The following is a 17,506-nucleotide window of genomic DNA, read 5'->3' as shown; positions in this document are numbered from 1 at the left end:
CTTCGAGAAGGAAAATTCAGAAGTTAAACTGTTGACGTCGAAATGAAAAATATCGTTATGATGATTTGGTAATTTTATTTTAAAAGGAAAATTTGATAATTTTGGTCAATTTGACTTTCTAGAAAATTAGCTTTGAAATAGCAAAAACAATTACGAATTTTAATGTAAATAACAAAACAGTAGTACTCAGTAAATTACGTTTTATCTAGATTTTCTATACTGACGCAGAATCAGAGCAGCCTCGAAATATATACATATTACAAAAAATTACAACTCGTTGTAAATTTTATTAACAAAAAATGCAACTGGCATAATATAATATTGAGATTTTCTAATTGCAGTTTTGCGTTTCGTTATCTTCAAAGGTTGGTTTAAGAAGTTTTTTTCACAGAAGTTTAATAAAATGTTAATTATCATACATAAGGTTTATTGAATATCGTTATTCTCAAAGCTTGAACTCATTTTAGTCAAAAAATAAATAAAGAAAAGTCAAGTAAAAAATAAAGTATTTTTCTTTTACTGAAAGATTCGTGTCTGACTGGAAAATAGGATCAAAATATCGGGTGTGTAATGGTGGAGTGACATTTGCCAATAGGCCGGCCTGTCTTGGGTTTCGGGCGGCCTTATTTTCCCCTTTATTTCGTCCTCGTCTCCCCCAGCTGCCGGTTTATTGAAAATACCTCGGCTGTCTAAACAATGCGGTTGTTTATGGAGATATTAAATAATTGGATTTCCGCCTTGTTTTTTTAAAACCCAATAGCAGGCGATGGCGCAATTGGAAATTGATGGGGATCACGCGGGAATCAGCATAATCCCTTTTCCGCCCCCTATTCCGCCCCTTTATCCCAGACGGCAATTCCATAAATCCGCCTGGCTTCTGTTGGAACAAAGGTGTTTCTTTATCCCACCAAGTCAAAGAAACACGTTACAGCACTTAAATCTTACTAGTGAAGTACATTCAAAAATGAACGTATTGAAGAAATAAATTCAACATTAACACAGCTGTTATTTTTAAATTGATAACCTTTTAAAAGTAGTAATTACTTTGTCCAATTTAATTAAAAATACAAAAATATATATTTTGATGTTTTAGTAATGTTATAGTAATAATAATTAGTAAATAGTAATAATAAAAGGAGGAAAAATTCGAAAGGTCGTAGGTTGAGGTGGGGAGTTGGTGTCCGAGTTGAACGAAGTCACGATAGGTCAAGCGGTAGAGCAGCGGCATATTTAGCCGAAGGTCGTGGGTTCGAATCCCGCTCGTGTCACTAAATTTTTCATTTCAACCAAAACCTTACATAAAAAGATGAGTTAATTGAAAGAAGTAATTTGGTCAATAGACCACCAAATATAATGGATTTAATGAGTAAAAGCGAAATTTAACTTCACTAACAGCTCCCCGTGGTCACTTTATTTGTCATAAAGTATCGAAACCATATTACACGACATTGGAAAAATGTCAAAAAAGAAGGAAAATTCAAAAGGTTGTAGGTTGAGATGGGGAGTTGGTGTCCGAGTTGATCGAAGTCATGATAGCTGAATTGGTCGAGCAGCGGCGTATTTGAGGTCTGAATTGAAGGAATACTTCGTTTTACTTATTAAATCCATTATATTTAGTTGTCTATTGACCAAACTACTTCGTTCAATTAGTTAATCTTTGTTTTGGTCGAATTGAAAAAGTTAGTGTCACGAGCGGGATTCGAACCCACGACCTTCGGCTAGATACGCCACTGCTCTAATCGAATTTTCCCTCCTTTTTGTCATTTTTCAAATTGGAAAATTCAAAAGGTGTTTTGAAATGGGAAGTTGGCGTCTGAGTGGATCGAAGTCACGATAGCTCATGTTGTTAAATCAACGGCGTATTTAGCCGAAGGTCGTGGGTTCGAATCCCGCTCGTGACACTAACCTTTTCATTTCAACCAAAACCTTACATAAAAACATTAATTAATTCAAAGAAATAATTTGGTCAATTGTCCACTAAATATATTGGTTTTAGTAATAATTATATTTTCTTCGATTATTGATTAACAAGTTTTAAGTATAGCAAATTGACGCGTTTCCTTGACACTGTTGATGACATATTGCTATACAAACCGACTTGAGTAACATGGGTTGATTAGCACCGGTATATCGCTTGTTCATAATGGTACGGCTTCTTCATATAATTCTGTCCCTATTAATATGCCTGTCGGGCGAAGGGGTGAGTGTTGACAAACCCCATTCCTACATTCAATAGAGGAAATACGACCCCTACACTTGTTAGTGGCACATTACATATTCACAAGACGAACAGATTAAAACTACAACTCGTGAACGTAATGACATTAGTTTTTAAAAACAAAAAACACAAATTTTACTTCTTAACACTTCTATAAAATATGTTTTTTTACAATTTTAATTGAAGATCTAAAAGGGTCAATTGTTCCAATATCATTAGAAAACGTTCTGTCGTATTTTGGTATCGTTGGTTTTCTGCGGCTGTGAATTTCTATCCCAGAGGGTCGCTGGGTCGAATAAGGTAAGTGAAAATGTATGCTAATTTTAACGGCATCATTTCCTCGGCGCTCAACTTTTTTCCCTCCTGGAAATCCTCTTTCCGACAACCTTGTAAAAGTCGGTGTCTTTTTTTCCTGCATTAAGCTCAAGTGTCGGGCAATTATACGTTCCAGTCGGCGTAAAATTGGCGTCTTTCGAATGATTGGATGTTACCACTGATGTTGTTAAAATGTGATATGGGTTCGTGCAATTAGCAGAACGTTTAAAAATAAATTCCCGACATGATAGCTCCACGGAAAATTAAGTTATTATGTCGAAGATTGTCAAGTTGCTATACTATTATAGAAATAATTTAGAAAATCACTTGTTTAGATTCTCCTTCATAGGCTTTCAATAGCTTTCGTAGTTTACAAAAAGTTTCAAAAACTATTATTAAACGAATCTACGCATCGTGCTGAAGTGGCACTGCACCACTTATTGGGTCTGCCTTAACTCGGGGGCATGTTGACCTACCTTAAGCCGGGAATAAACTTACGCGATGCAACGCTTTGCGACGCTACCCGACGCCTTGCCACGTTTTGGTATGGTGTGCACATCTATGCGAGGTCAAGCGCACGACACGTACAGTCACACAGCGCGTATCACAAATCAGTATCGCAATCGCAACGCTTCTTTTGTTCTTAATTGATTATTTTGAGTAAAATCATGTAATAAATTATTAGTTAAATTTAATTGTTTAAAATAAAGTTATTCCGATGTTTTGATAAATTTTCCGCCTAGCCTAGTTTAATTTGGTTTATATTAAAATAAGTATGTTGTAATTAATATAAAGACTCAATTACATATACTTTGTTTGAAATAAACTACAACAAATATGACTGTCCTGTCCTCACGCTACTCTACGAAAATAATGTAATTTTATGAGCAAAACCATGAAATAAATTGGTAGTAGTGGTAAATTCATTCATATCAAAAAATGGTATTCCGGTGTTTTGATCAATTTTCTACAAATGATTAAAATTAATTTTAAAAAAATAAAAAATAATGAATTTTTAATCTCGGTTAATTTGGTTTATTTTAAAATAAGTTTGTTGTAATTAATGTAACGACAATAAATCATGTAGTTTGAATAAAAATATGAGTGTCCCGTTCTTTTGTCTTCGACTGTACTCGATGCTACCCGACGAAAATCTGGGCAGTGGGGATCGCAAAGCGTAGAGTAGGGTAGCAGATGTGGCGTAATACAGCCTTATGGAAAATCGTACTTTGAATTTGCGTCGGGTAGCATCGGGTAGTGTCGCATGGCGTTGCTTCAGTTAAGTGTGTTCCCGGCTTTACGCGTTTCGACACTGAACCTTCAATGGTATGAAACAAACCAGCGAGTGAAGACGGACCCAATAAATCACCCAACGCCAGCTTGAGTTCACTTGCTCATTGACCAACATCCAACATGTAATATGTATCAGCGATAGTATAAACTGAACAAGTGATTAAATAAATAACTAATATATAAAATTATATTTCCCCTTTATCGTTTTACAACCTATCGAGCGGTTGTATATTAGGAGATATCGCTAAGTCAATAAAATTCAATCGCAATAAATTCTCCGTTCAATTGACCGAGGTTTTATGAGGTAAATTAAATCCATGTTGAAAAACGGATTTTGTTAAACGTTATTGGTCTTGATTTTTTTGGAACTTCCAATACTCAACTGGTGTGCGTTCAAAATTATAATTTAATCGTGAATTTAATTAAAAGCATAATTAACGTAACGCGTTTTTACTAATTAAAACCAACTGTTTTTTATTCAATGCAGCTGGTCGCCTTAATCTGTCACATTCCTAATCTAAATGCTTCTCCATAATTAAAAATGAATTAAAGCATCGGCTAGTCTCTCGACTTTACTTGTTTTTATATGATTTTGTTGAGTTTTAACTCGTCAGAAATAAAAATAAAAATAAGTCTGAAGAAGAGTACGAGAGGTAATTCAATTATTCAACTTCGTGATGTTAGGAAATACTCATAATTCACAATGCTTTTATGTAATTTTCCAATCAATTTAATTATATGTTCTCAACGTTCACATTTATAGTTTTTCATCGTTAAGGCATACAATTCTCCTCAACCAATTTCTAAGTTAAAAATAAGCACAGATACGAGAATTTTAGTTGAGAACAATTTGAGAAAAAATTATTGTAAATAGATTTAACTCAGTTTAACTGCAATTGCTTTTCCACAGTCGTCATTTAGACGTTTGGTTCTGCACATTTTCAGACATTACTACATCTAAAGACTGATCATTCAATATTCAACTATTGTACATTAAATATGAGGTGTAAACGTAAACATTAATATTAGTGTAATTTTAATCTTCTCTTTTATTTAGTGTATATATATATATATATATATATATATATATCCAGAGAGAAAGAGAGAGTATCATTATTCTTTCAGTTGGTCTTTGTGATCCTTTTTTTGTATAGTGTTTTAAAAGGCTAATTACTGACTACTGCAGTTATGTTATGGGTTTGTGATATGTTTTAGTGCGAAATGCTTCATGTTGTTAAATATTTAAAAGAATGTTTCCTGCTTATAGATGAAAGAGGGAGAGAGAGAGAGAGAGAGAGAGAGAGAGAGAGAGAGAGAGAGAGAGAGAGTGAGAGAGAGAGTGAGGGAGGGAGAGAGGGGGTGATAGAGTGAGTGAATTAGTGACACAGAGAGATATAGGGAGAGAGGGAAAGAGTGAGTGAGTGAGTTAGTAAGATAGTGAGGGAGTGGGCGATTTAGTGACACAGAGAGATAGGGAGAGAGGGAAAGAGAGATAGAGTGAGTGATTGAGTGAGTGAGAGAGAGAGAGAGAGATAGAGAAACATACAGACAGACAGACAGACAGACAGAGATAGGGACAGGCACACAGACAGATAGAGGAAGAATGGGAAAAGGGAGAGAATTATTTGATCAAAGAAATTGAACAAATGAGGGAAAGTAATTTTTTTTTTCTAAAAACGTTTGTGGTAAAAGAAAAACACGCATAAAAAAGCACATAAAATACTGAACTGTGTCTGATCAACCAACCCAGGAAGATGGATAGACTAAAACGATCGGTAACGACAACATTTCTTGTTCGTCACCTCTTAAAAATAAAATTTTTGTAAACGTAAAACATCAGTTCTGTATAAACTGTTCAAAATGAATAGGGAGATTACTAATTTTGTAGTATTTAGGTTCCTTAGGATTTTTATTGTAAATTTCATTTTAAAAAAATTATAGTTTTTTACTGCAGGAAAATTTACTTATGGGATTTTTAAGAAAAACAAAATAAAAGGTTTTAATTCCGTAGTTTTCTATATTGGACACAGTAATTTTTTTAACATTTAAAACCGTGTATAATGTCCTTTGTTATCCTAAACATTGTGCACCTTAAGCATAATGTTAATAAGGTTGTCACTAATTTCATAAGGAATTTCACTCCATAGATGTTCAATCCTTCACTCAGTGATTGCAGGTCAATTGGCTATGGATATTGATCGAAAAGAATTCTGTGCAACACATCACACATGTGCTCAATAGGATTGAGTTTTGGAGACAATGGGAGAAGGGGCAGAAAGAAAATTCCCAGGTTTTCTAAACACTGATGAACAACTCTGACTTAATCAGGTCTTGCAGAAATCGAAAAGCCCTGCCAATGATGCCTGGTTGGAGGAATGTATTCCTCGATAATTCCTTAGAAATAACGGACTGCGGTGAATTTGGCTTCAGCAATATGGAGCTCGTCGTCCAGTGTAACTCACAGCCAAGACGATTACACGGCCTATTCCAAACAGCATATTTCTATCCTTCCTTAGCGTCGAAATGCACTGAGATCCACTATCAGGTCTCCTATTGGCACATCAGTCTCTTGGAGTAGCACTAAAACCCGGGAGACGACGCCCTGAGAAACGCCAACTGCCTCTGCTATGTCCCCTTGCCGGTTACCTCGATCACTCATTCTCACAATAATATTGCGACCTTCTGGTTCAAGACGATGTCTTTCCATTGATAAAGAGAATACAAGTGGAGTGAAATGGACAAAAGAGACGAGAAAAGGTATTCGATAACAAAACCATTAATTAATCTTCATGATTACTATTAATAAGTAACTCTATTATATTTAGTGGTCTATTGATCAAACTACTTTTTTCAATTAATTAATACTTTTATGTATGGTTTTCGGTTGAAATGAAAAAGTTATAGCCACAAGAGTCACGATAGCTTAAGTGGTAGAGCATTGACGGATTGAGCCGAAGGTCGGGGTTCGAATCCCGCTCGTCACACTAACTTTTTCATTTCAACCAAAAACCTTACATAAAAATAGTAATTAATTAAACGAAATTATTATGTAAACTCGTTATTAGAAATGAGATTTTTTTTTTGGTTGTATGTTATATTTTTTTCATCCAATTATCAAGAATATAACGTTTAATTTAATTAAAATTAATAGAATAGCAGTAAATTGCAAATATCCCTGTTCATTTTTGAGCAGTTTTGTATATGATGGATATTAAGAATTGTTACCTTAGTAAATAAATAGTGCGTTATTCAAAAGGTAAATAAACCATGAAAGTGGGGGATTTTATATATTGATATGATAGTTCGGCGTGATGATTAGTTGGACATAGAAAATTTATGATATTGTGTATAAATGCGTTTTATTATTATTGCCTAACAATCCGTACTTTTCAATAATTTGAAGGTGCAGGATATGTCCAGAGTTGGGTCGGTATCAGCGTTGAAACAGAGCGAGATCGGTCTGATCGACATCCTCCCAGTGCTGGTACATTTCAATGTGATAGAGGCCACATGAAATATGTAGAGGGGTGAGATGTCTGTTTATTGGGTAGCTTGAAAGACAAGTGGGTACCGTGATCTCGGGCCACAATCCGTATAAATAACTGAACATCAAGGCGAGCCACGATAAAACCCAGAGCTGCAATATTCACTCCGTCGCTCGTATCAAGACGTCGAAAAGCCATTTCGTCTTAGAAGTTTAAAGTTGAAACGGGCCGCCAATCTTGGCGCATTTTACGATGGCGGCCTCCTGACGAATTAATCGACCTTCCCACGGCAAAACCCGGCGATACTTTTATATTAAAATCCAGCCCCTGCAATGAAAAACTTGTTTTCTTTTTATTACTGACCTGGGATAACTTGAGGAGCGGTGTGTGAAACGAGGTCCCTTTTTGCCTCGTCTCCCCGAGGAACAATTCTACCCTCGAAGACCGAGGGTCGGGCGGGCCGGGTGGTCTTTTCTGCACCCTCACCAAACCCACTTCCGGCTGGCTTATCCCGGCAAGCTTCAGGCAGGCCAAATCAACTCCGACGATATCTGAAAGACAACAAGTCGTGAGAAAAACACTAACGTTCTCAGGTCCTTTTCATCCTTAATCCTTCAAGCCCCTGTCTATCCACTTAAAGTAAAATTGTGTGACAAATAATATTGAATTGTTACTCGCATTACCTTGTACCTAGTGACGTGCGATACCAATCGATATAAGTAAAGTGAGGAGTATTTTCTTTTGATACCGAGTACTTTCGGTATCGAATATTATCATTCGATACAAGTACTGTATCGAATATTTTTTATAGTATCGCAAAATTAACGAAAATAGATTTTTCGTCGCGTGTTTAAGTAATATTGAATTGTTATTTACCTTTGGGAACTTACCTCTCAGCAAACTGGAAATTGACTAGAGCGCCACTAGCGGCATATGTCAAAAAAGTTAATCGAGATTTTTAATTGGTGGTTGGTAACTCTGCTGATAATTCTGGTAAATCATAATTCTTTCCCGCGTCGCGCCTCGCACTTTTAATTTCAGTAATTTTTTTATAAAATGATTCACCTTCAAGTACCTAAATAGTGATCGCCTTAATTTTCGTATGTACATATCTAATCATGTATCTTCCTAAAAGTAAAACATGAGGTTATTTTACTAAGAAAACTGAATCGTCGGCATCTTGTAACCTCTGGGTAATATAGTGGGAATACATCTTATCTTTTAAAACGTTTGAAAACCAAACACCCGATGATCTATTTTCTCAAAACTCGATAACGATAAAATTGAAATATCAATTATGTTCAAATGTGTTGGCAGCCATTCCTTGTTCTTACCTACGTACCCACTGTACGAAAAAAAAACTTAAACATGTAAAAAAACTGCACATTCTTGTTTACTTAACGTATGAGCGTATTTTAATCAATGTCCACAATAGTAAGTTGTACGTTTATGAATAAACGAAAAACTACTCATATGAGTAAGTACTAGATACTTGAGTAGTAACGAATATTTCTTTGGATACCAGTACCGAGTATTGGCATCGAATATTTTCTGGTATCGCACGTCACTATTTGCAACCCGGATTGGGACATGAGAACATATTTTTGACATGTAATACATTCGTAACAACTAATTATTGAAACACCAGTTCTCATATATATATAGCTTTATAAAACTTTCGCATATATTATAAATAGGGGTTATAAAAATTATACTTAAATTATTTTTCTCTATTTTTTATTGAGGGAATGCTAAATTTTTTGGTGTTACTTGTGATAAAAAAAATCCTTCTTCTAATGTGCTCTAAGACAAATACGGCCAAAAGACAGGCCATTTGTAAAGAAAACATTGAATTGAAATAACACCAAACTATTTTTAAAAAATCAACATATTTTTTATATTTAACTTGAAAAAGGACGCATTTTCCTCTTTAAAAGGATCAGACAATGAAGCTAGATTGAATGCGATTCTAGTACATGGCAAGCGATGGTGGTAAACTTCTGCTGAAAGGAAACCCGGAGATAAAAACAGAATGAAAGAAAAATGTGATGAAATCTTTTCAAAGCTGAATTGATTATTAAACAGCATATTACCATACTTTGAATAAATTTTCCAAACATTTTATCCGGGGATGCAAAATTTCTCATACATTTATAATTTATTTACCTGACTCAAGGACAATTTTAACTGATAGTCATGTAAAAAGGAATATTATGAAAGTAATACCTTTATAATCTTTATCTGCCTCCTGCGTAGGAATAGCCTGAGTGGGTTGGCTGTTGTAGATGATATACTCTTTTTGTGGGCGGAGTTTTTTCCTTGCTGAACCCGGGCAAGACCTATTTAGCAACGCCGTCCACTCGTCTGCCGCCTGAATAAAAAAGATCAGAAATATATTTATTAAAATTGTACTGTTGTAATAGCGAATAATGTTAACACTGGTTTCAATTAATTAATCCTTTTACGTAAGGTTTTGGTAGAAATGAAAAAGTGAGTGCGACGAGCAGGATTCGAACCCATGACCTATATACGCCCCTGCTATACCACTTGAGCTGTCGTGACAAGTGGTAGAGCAGCGGCGCATTTAACCGAAGACCGTGGGTTCGAATCCCGCTCGTTACGCTGACTTTTTTATCTCAACCAAAAAACTTACACAAAAAAGGATAATTGAAAGAAGTAACTTGGTCCATTGACCATTAAAACATAAATAGATTAATAGTTAACTATAATGGATATTTTGCAATGATATGTAAATTACATAAAATATTAAGATTATTTGGTAAACAAATTTATTTATTTAAAGGGGTTTGTAATCCGAAAAGAAAAATACCAAAATTTGAATTTACATTGTTAGGAATTTTACAAGTATTTCATCTTTGTAAACAACAGATTGCATTATTCCAATCAATTAATCTTTTTATGTAAGGTTTTTAGTTGAAATTAAAAAGCTATTGCCACGACCGGGATTAGAACCCACGACCTTCGTCTAAATATGCCGAACATCGACCCATCTCAACCTACTACATTTCGAATTTTCCCTCCTTTTTGCTATTTTTCAAATGTCGTGTAATGAGGATTCGATTCTCAGCGGCATATGGAGTCGTTCGAATTCTGATTTAATAAAATTGTATCATATTTATTACAATTATCATTTAATTGGTCTTTACAAATTTTATGTTTATCTTCGACACACGGTCGCTCTGTATGTTGTTAAATATCTTTGACAACACATATTTTTTTAATTATTATTAATCCAAAGCTGATTCTATTTATTCAATAACCGTACATATTGCATGAAAAAATAAAACTAGCTTCTGGCAAAAAAAAATTGTTGACTGAATGACATGAACCCGATGCTATATGCTTGCAGCTGGTTGCGAAGTCATTTTCAATTATTTATTTGTGGTAAAGTGTTATCGTATTTCTAGACATCATTTTTTTGAACTTGCTGTTCAATTCTGCTATTTTAACACGCGTGTGTGAATTCCACAAAACTTTTTGTCTCACACTCCAGTGTATTTAGCTCGATTTCCAATAGAAAGGAGATTTTCATTCACATAAATTGAAAAAATATTGTGCGTTTAAGGGTGAAATATACTTGTTATGAATCGATTTTTGGAACCATGGTAAGGAAGTATTGGAACTGCTGGGACATGTTCGAGGCGTGTAGAAAGGATTTTTATATCGTTAACATGGTAAGTGTGAGTGTGTTGAGAGCAACCTGCAGTGTATAAGGGGAAGATCCCCGGTCTTAACATGCTCCCTTGAGAAACACTCAGAGTCATTATTATATAGGTAGGAGTTTAGTATGATAAAGTACTAGATAAAAGATTTGAGTTTCAGCAATAATCTCTTAAGACCCGACGGAAGAAGTGATTAGGCTCTAGGGATGTTCCGATGGCGCGTTCTACAAACACGACAAATTCGGAGAATGGTGGAGTCTTAATTTGGAGGTCAGGAATAATGTTGGTTGTGGATACGAACATGAGGATGATGAAGGCTTGTTGCAATTAGTTCCTTACGTACTTTCCCGTGGAGACGTAGGGGATTTTACGATATTTTTAAATACAAGGAAACATTCACAATTGAAGTAAAATCGTTTTGATTATTAAATACATAAAATGCCAGCATTGTGTAATGAGAAACTTCAGGTTTTGAATTTAAGACGGGAGTTTGTCGAAAATTGAGCAGAACAACATTTTAAAAATTGTTGTACTAGGGAATACCACAGGAAAGAACAAGGAAAGGAGCGTATGGGATCTGCTGATTACAATTATTCTAACATATAATATTAATTAATCTAATATTAATGTAAAAATATTCTAATAGTTAATGTTAATTTCGTAATATCGTGGTCCGCTTGACCAATTAATATATTACAATTAATTAAGGTTTTTAGTTCATGTTTTCTTATATTTTGACCTCAACAGTTAATCTTATGATTCTTTCTTCTTGAAGGTGGGATAATAGGTCATCTCAAATTTAATTCTCAAATTAAGAGGTTTTTAGTTGAGATAAAAACCTTAATTAATTGTAATATATTAATTGGTCAAGCGGACCACGAAATTAGCGAATTTAATTATTTAAAATGAAGTATACTTCACTAAAGCTCTCCGTGGCCATTTCATTTGTCGTCGAGAATCCAATCCGATTACACGGCATTTGAAAAATGGCAAAAAGGAGGGAAAATTCAAAAGTTGGGGTTGGGATGGGAAATTAGTGTCCTAGTGGATCGAGGTCACGATAGCTCAAGTGGTAGAGCAGCGGCGTATCTAGCCGAAGATCGTGGGTTCGAATCCCGCTCGTGCCATTGACTTTTTTAACTCAACTAAAAACCTTAATTAATTGTATAATATTAATGTACAAATATTATATATATATATTTACGAGGGTATTTGAACCCTTGGGGTGCTGGGGTGCAGGTTTTTTTGAAAAAAAGTATTCGGGGTAGAATGCAGGGCCGTGGATTCGAACACGGGCCCTTTACGTTACAGCCTTACAGTAATGAATGCCATGTGAACGACTAAATATACGCTAGGAAGGTGGTTAGAGATTTGAAGAGGATTTGGGTAAGTGATTGGCATCGTCGATTCTTTACCTTTCAACCTCAGAAAAGAAAGACAACAAAAAGTAAGTTTGAATGATTTAAGAGAATATAATCGGGTTACGGATATTACAACGCGACGTAATTTTGTAATTCCAAAACTATTTCTTTAATAAGTGTGATTTTTGGCTCGCCAGCAGAAGGAATTTTAATAACATTTTCAATTTTTCTTCCAGAATGAAAACTTTATTTTATTTAGTATCCATAAGAGACCTTATTAAATTACAAGAATTGCATGTATTACTTGTTTCGTTATTAATTTTTCCTCCTTTTTCTTTTATTTAATCCTTCAGTTTTCTTTTCCATCTCTGCGTAAGTTTTTTTCTGTTTTTCTCTGGAAGAAATTTTAAATCCATTATATTTAGTGGTGTATGACCACATTACATCTTTCAATTAATTAATCTTTTTATGTAAGGTTTTTGTTTGAAATGAAAAAGATAGTGTCACGAGCTTGTCACGATTTATCGAGAGGGAAATTTCGAAAGGTTGTAGGTTGAGATGCCCGAGCGGATCGAAGTCGCGATAGTTACAACAGCGGCGCATTGAGCCGAAGGTCGTGGGTTCGAATCCCGATCGTGACACTAATTGTTTCATTTCAACCAAAGGCCTTACATAAAAAGACTAATGAATTTGAAAATTAAATCGTTGATGGTAAATTGGAAAAAAGACAGAACAAATTAAATTAACCCTTGATTGGTACAATTTATATTAATCCGGACAAAACAAACAATTGCGTTACCTGCTATCTAGCAACAACCATTCCTAATACGACAATATAATTATGAACCTAACTTAAATATGTATTTGCATAAAATGGGTGTGTCTGATCCGAAGGATTGTTGATAATTCAGCTATTTTACTGAAGAAACATACCAATTAATTCATATTAATTATTTTATTAAATTCACTAAAAATGCTGAAATTTTTGTTTAATATATTGCAAAATGGAAGAAAAAGGCTTACAAATTTTTTCAACAAATATATTTATTCAGAATAATAAACTAACACCGGCAGGGTATGAACTGGATCTCTGATTTTAGTAAACCTTTTTTTTTCTTGTTGTTGCCCTGGGCCCTAGGAGTCGAGAAAAAATATGTAATTTAAACTCTTCAGTATAATATGATATTTGGTTTTCATTGAGCATGTAAATCAATATTGTTAGACATCAGTCGATTTTTTGTTTTAAAGTACTAAACGGTAATGTAATAAGTACTACTGCATTAGATGGGATTGAATAAAAAATAAACAGTACTTCCCGTAACGTAAGCCATACAATTTTTAAGGAGAGGAAAGAACAGTCCGGATTAGTTTTCAGCGTCCTTTAAACCCTTTAAATATTAATTTGGCAGGAATAAAACAATGTTAATTTTTTCTCTGTGAACTGAGTTTTTGTTTGAGCCGAAGTAAGGTTTCTAACATAAAACTTTATAACTCCTATCGGTTTTGTTTTATTTACGGAAGCCAGATTTGAGCCATTACATGTAAATAAGTGATATGGTTTCCAGAGTATAAATTCCAACATCCTGCAAAAAGTTTATTGATCAGTGTTCACGTCTTAAACACTATTTTTCTGATTTTTGAAAAACATCGGAAGGCGAAAATTTTTTGTGCAAAAATGTATCTAGAGGTTTTATATGGATTCAGAAAAGTAATATGAACTCATTTTCTTTAAAAAAATTATAATTTCACCACTTTTCCAACTCGTCGATCACATTGTATTTCAATAAAATTACTTACAGTAATTTTTTATCTGCTTTTAGGGCATATCGACAAAACGCTCGGACTTACACTTAATATCACCAAGAAACACTTTAATGAAATCGGTCCCAAAAAACACTTTTTGTTGAAATCGGTCTTATTTCCATAGCCACCAACATAAAAATACAACCGACTAATTTATTAATTAAATCCATTAGAGTTCGTGGTCCGATGGACCAAATAATTTTGTCAATTAATTAATCTTTATGTAAGCTATTGGTTGAGATAAAAAATCCGTGTCAAGAGAGGGATTAGAACTCAGTCTCAACCAAAACCTTACATAAAGATTAATTAATTGGAAAAAGTTATATCGTAAATCGGACCACGAATTATAATGAATTTAGTGAGTAAAATGAAGTATATCTTCACCAAAGCTCTCCGTGGGCATTTCTTTTGTCGCCGAGAATTGAATAGATGACACGACATTTGAAAAATGGCAAAAAGGAGGGGAAATTCGAGAGGTAGGTTGAGATGGGAAGTTAGTTCCGATTGGATCGAAGACACGAAAGCTCAAGTGGTAGAGTAGCGGCGTATCTGGCCGAAGATCATGGGTTCGAATCCCGCTCTTGACGATGACTTTTTTTTATCCCAAGTTACTTATTACATTGGAAAAGAAATGACGTACAACGACTTTAAGAAACAAAGATTATTTGTAAATTTGGTGTCTCGCTCGTGACTCTCACTTTTTTATGTCAACCAACAACTTACATAAAGTTTATTTAATAAATTCACTAATTTCGTGGTCCGCTTGATCAATTAATATATTACAATTAATTAAGGTTTTTAGTTGAGATAAAAAAAGTCAATGGCTTGAGAGGGATTCGAACCCACGATCTTCCGCTAGAAACGCCGCTGCTCTACCACTTGATCTATCGTGACCTCGATCCACTCGGACACCAACTTCCTATCTCACTCAAACTCAAAAGGTGGGGTTGAGATAGGAATTTGGTGTCCGAGTGGATCGAGGTCACGATAGCTCAAGTGGTAGAGCAGCGGCGTATTTAGCCGAAGGTCGTGGGTTCGAATCCCGCTGTGACGCTGACTTTTTTATGTCAACCAATATCTTTCATAAATGTTATCAATATGGATATATATAATATATAAGAAATCGTCTATTGCTTAAACTTTCTTCAGATAATTATACCCCAAAACTGGCGCATAATATCATATAGTTATTAAACAAAAGTTTACGTATTTCAGTATTAGGCTTCTGGTCGGTAGAATATTGTTGATATAGTAGCTTTACTTAGAATAATATAGTTCGAAAAAAAATATGGACAGTAATTATTATTCGTTTTGGTAAATTTGGTGCTCTAAACAATGTTTTATTAAATATAATGTGAGTAATATTCCGGATGCTAAAGTACATTTCAAAAAGGTTTTGAGGTGATCATACAAAAGCGTACGAACTTATCCTTAAACTTTTATGTTGACGGAAACTCGGTCGATGTAATTATTTGAATGCTCGTCTGACGACATGTTGCGCAAGGTTTCATCTATATTCAACGACGATTGATAAATTCTGTGTTATCCAAGAGAAAGTTAAACGAAAGAACTTTTATTAACGACTCGTGGGATAGAATATGCCATCTTGACTTTTTTATCTCAACTAAAAACCTTAATTAATTGTTATTTATTTATTAAGTTACTATGTTCCATTGTCTGCGTATAAACACAATAAATCTTTCGATCGTCTAATTATAACCTCTCAAAATAAATAAAGAAAATGCGAATAGTTTTGATATTGCCAAAATGAGTTGAAATCCTGAATTATCTAAAATCCATTAAGCTCTCCACTTGTAATAGTTTTGACTCAATGTCTAGGAAATGTTGCTTTCCTGTTCAAGCCACAATAGAAAAGAAACTGACAATTAAAAGAACAATTAGAAATAATGTGTGGGATCACTCAAAAACTGAACATAATCACCGACTACGTAAGTGTAAAATTAATTAATCAATTAAAATAAAGATCGCACTTCTAAAATTTATTGTTAACTTCAGATAATGCAGAAGAAAAGCTATTTAAAATATTTGACTATTTGTCGGCCTCAACATTGCTAAATTGTACTCAACTATACAGAACAACTATACAGACGAATAGTTATGTAAAAAGCTCTTTTCGTAATATGTATTACTTTATAAACAATTTTTAAAAATATTTGAAAATTTTCAAAGGTTATTTTAGTTAGTTTTCACAGTCTGTCTCAGTAAACCATTTTTTTAATCTTAATAAGTACTGTAATTCAAATTAAAATATACATAGAAACATATGCTTAAATTACAATACATAGACGCACGGATACTTTTTTTTTTTTTGTATATATATATATATATAAATATGTAATTTGGTTGGTACCAATTTATTCTGCCTATCCTCGCAGGTTTGATTCGCCTTTTTTTAAATAAATATTGATTGATTCTCACTTAATAAATGTAAACGGAATTGAATTTACTCGTCGAAGGAAATTTTGTTCAAATTATCATCAATTTATTGGGAGACTTCTAGGATGGCAAAAACAGGCCGTTTCTTGTTACCACTTTCACTGTTTAACGCACGAAGTCATTAATCTGTCCGATAAACTGAACAATCCTCGCCGGAGCGGAATTTATTTCACTGGGACTACTTTGTTAAGAAAAAATGAATTACGACTACTTGTTACTACATAAAGAATATTGTATTTCAGTTCTTTTTTCACTGCACATTTCTGTATCAGATCGGTTTTTCAGAGTCGGTGTTTTGATTTGCGTTTTGGCGTTTTTTCGTTTGTTGTTGTTTTGACAATTGGCTCATTGTCATCATAAAGAGAGAGAGAGAGAGAGAGAGAGAGAGAGAGAGAGAGAGAGAGAGAGAGAGACAGACAGACAGACAGATAGATTGGCAGATATTGAACTAAATAGATACATAGTAAATTAAACATAGGCAAAAAGAGAGAGATAAATGTACAGTGGCAAGTTAAAGAGATAGATAAATAAATAGAGAGAGCGATAGGGTGTGAGAGAGTGAGAGCGAGTGGGAGAGAAAAACAGAGAGAGAGACAGAGAGATGGAAGGAGAGAGAGAGTGAGAGAGTGAGAGTGAGAGAGAGAGAAAGAGAAAGAGAGAGAGAGAGTAGATATCCGAAATAATGCGAGTTGACGGGATGTAGATAAAGATAGATAGAGATAGAGATTAATAGAAATAGAGGTAGGAAGAGAGAATATGAATGAATATCATTTTATTTTAACAATAGTTGTGCTATTTAGGTTGCGAACGAATTCTTCTTTCACAATTAACGAGAGAGAGAGTGAGTGGGAGAGGGAGAGGGGGAGGGAGAGGGAGAGAGAGAGAGGGAGA

General features: G+C 34.3%; 1 protein-coding gene across 1 annotated transcript in view; it reads right to left on the bottom strand.

Moving 5' to 3' along the window:
* The window catches only part of LOC106669076 (protein APCDD1-like), a 653,476-nt gene that overhangs the window by 186,798 nt on the left and 449,172 nt on the right, over positions 1 to 17,506 (bottom strand). Inside the window, exons 4-5 of the mRNA XM_014398337.2 lie at positions 9,538 to 9,682; positions 7,675 to 7,862 (exon numbers count right to left, since the gene is read on the bottom strand). Of these exons, the coding sequence (XP_014253823.1) occupies positions 7,675 to 7,862; positions 9,538 to 9,682 (333 nt within the window). The remainder of the gene's footprint in view (positions 1 to 7,674; positions 7,863 to 9,537; positions 9,683 to 17,506) is intronic.

The sequence above is a fragment of the Cimex lectularius genome, unplaced genomic scaffold, assembly GCF_000648675.2.
Source record: "Cimex lectularius strain Harlan isolate CLEC.00 unplaced genomic scaffold, Clec_2.1 scaffold53, whole genome shotgun sequence".
Lineage (NCBI taxonomy): Eukaryota > Metazoa > Arthropoda > Insecta > Hemiptera > Cimicidae > Cimex > Cimex lectularius.
The sequence above is the reverse complement of the archived record's forward strand: the minus strand, read 5'-3'. Positions and strand labels throughout refer to the sequence as shown.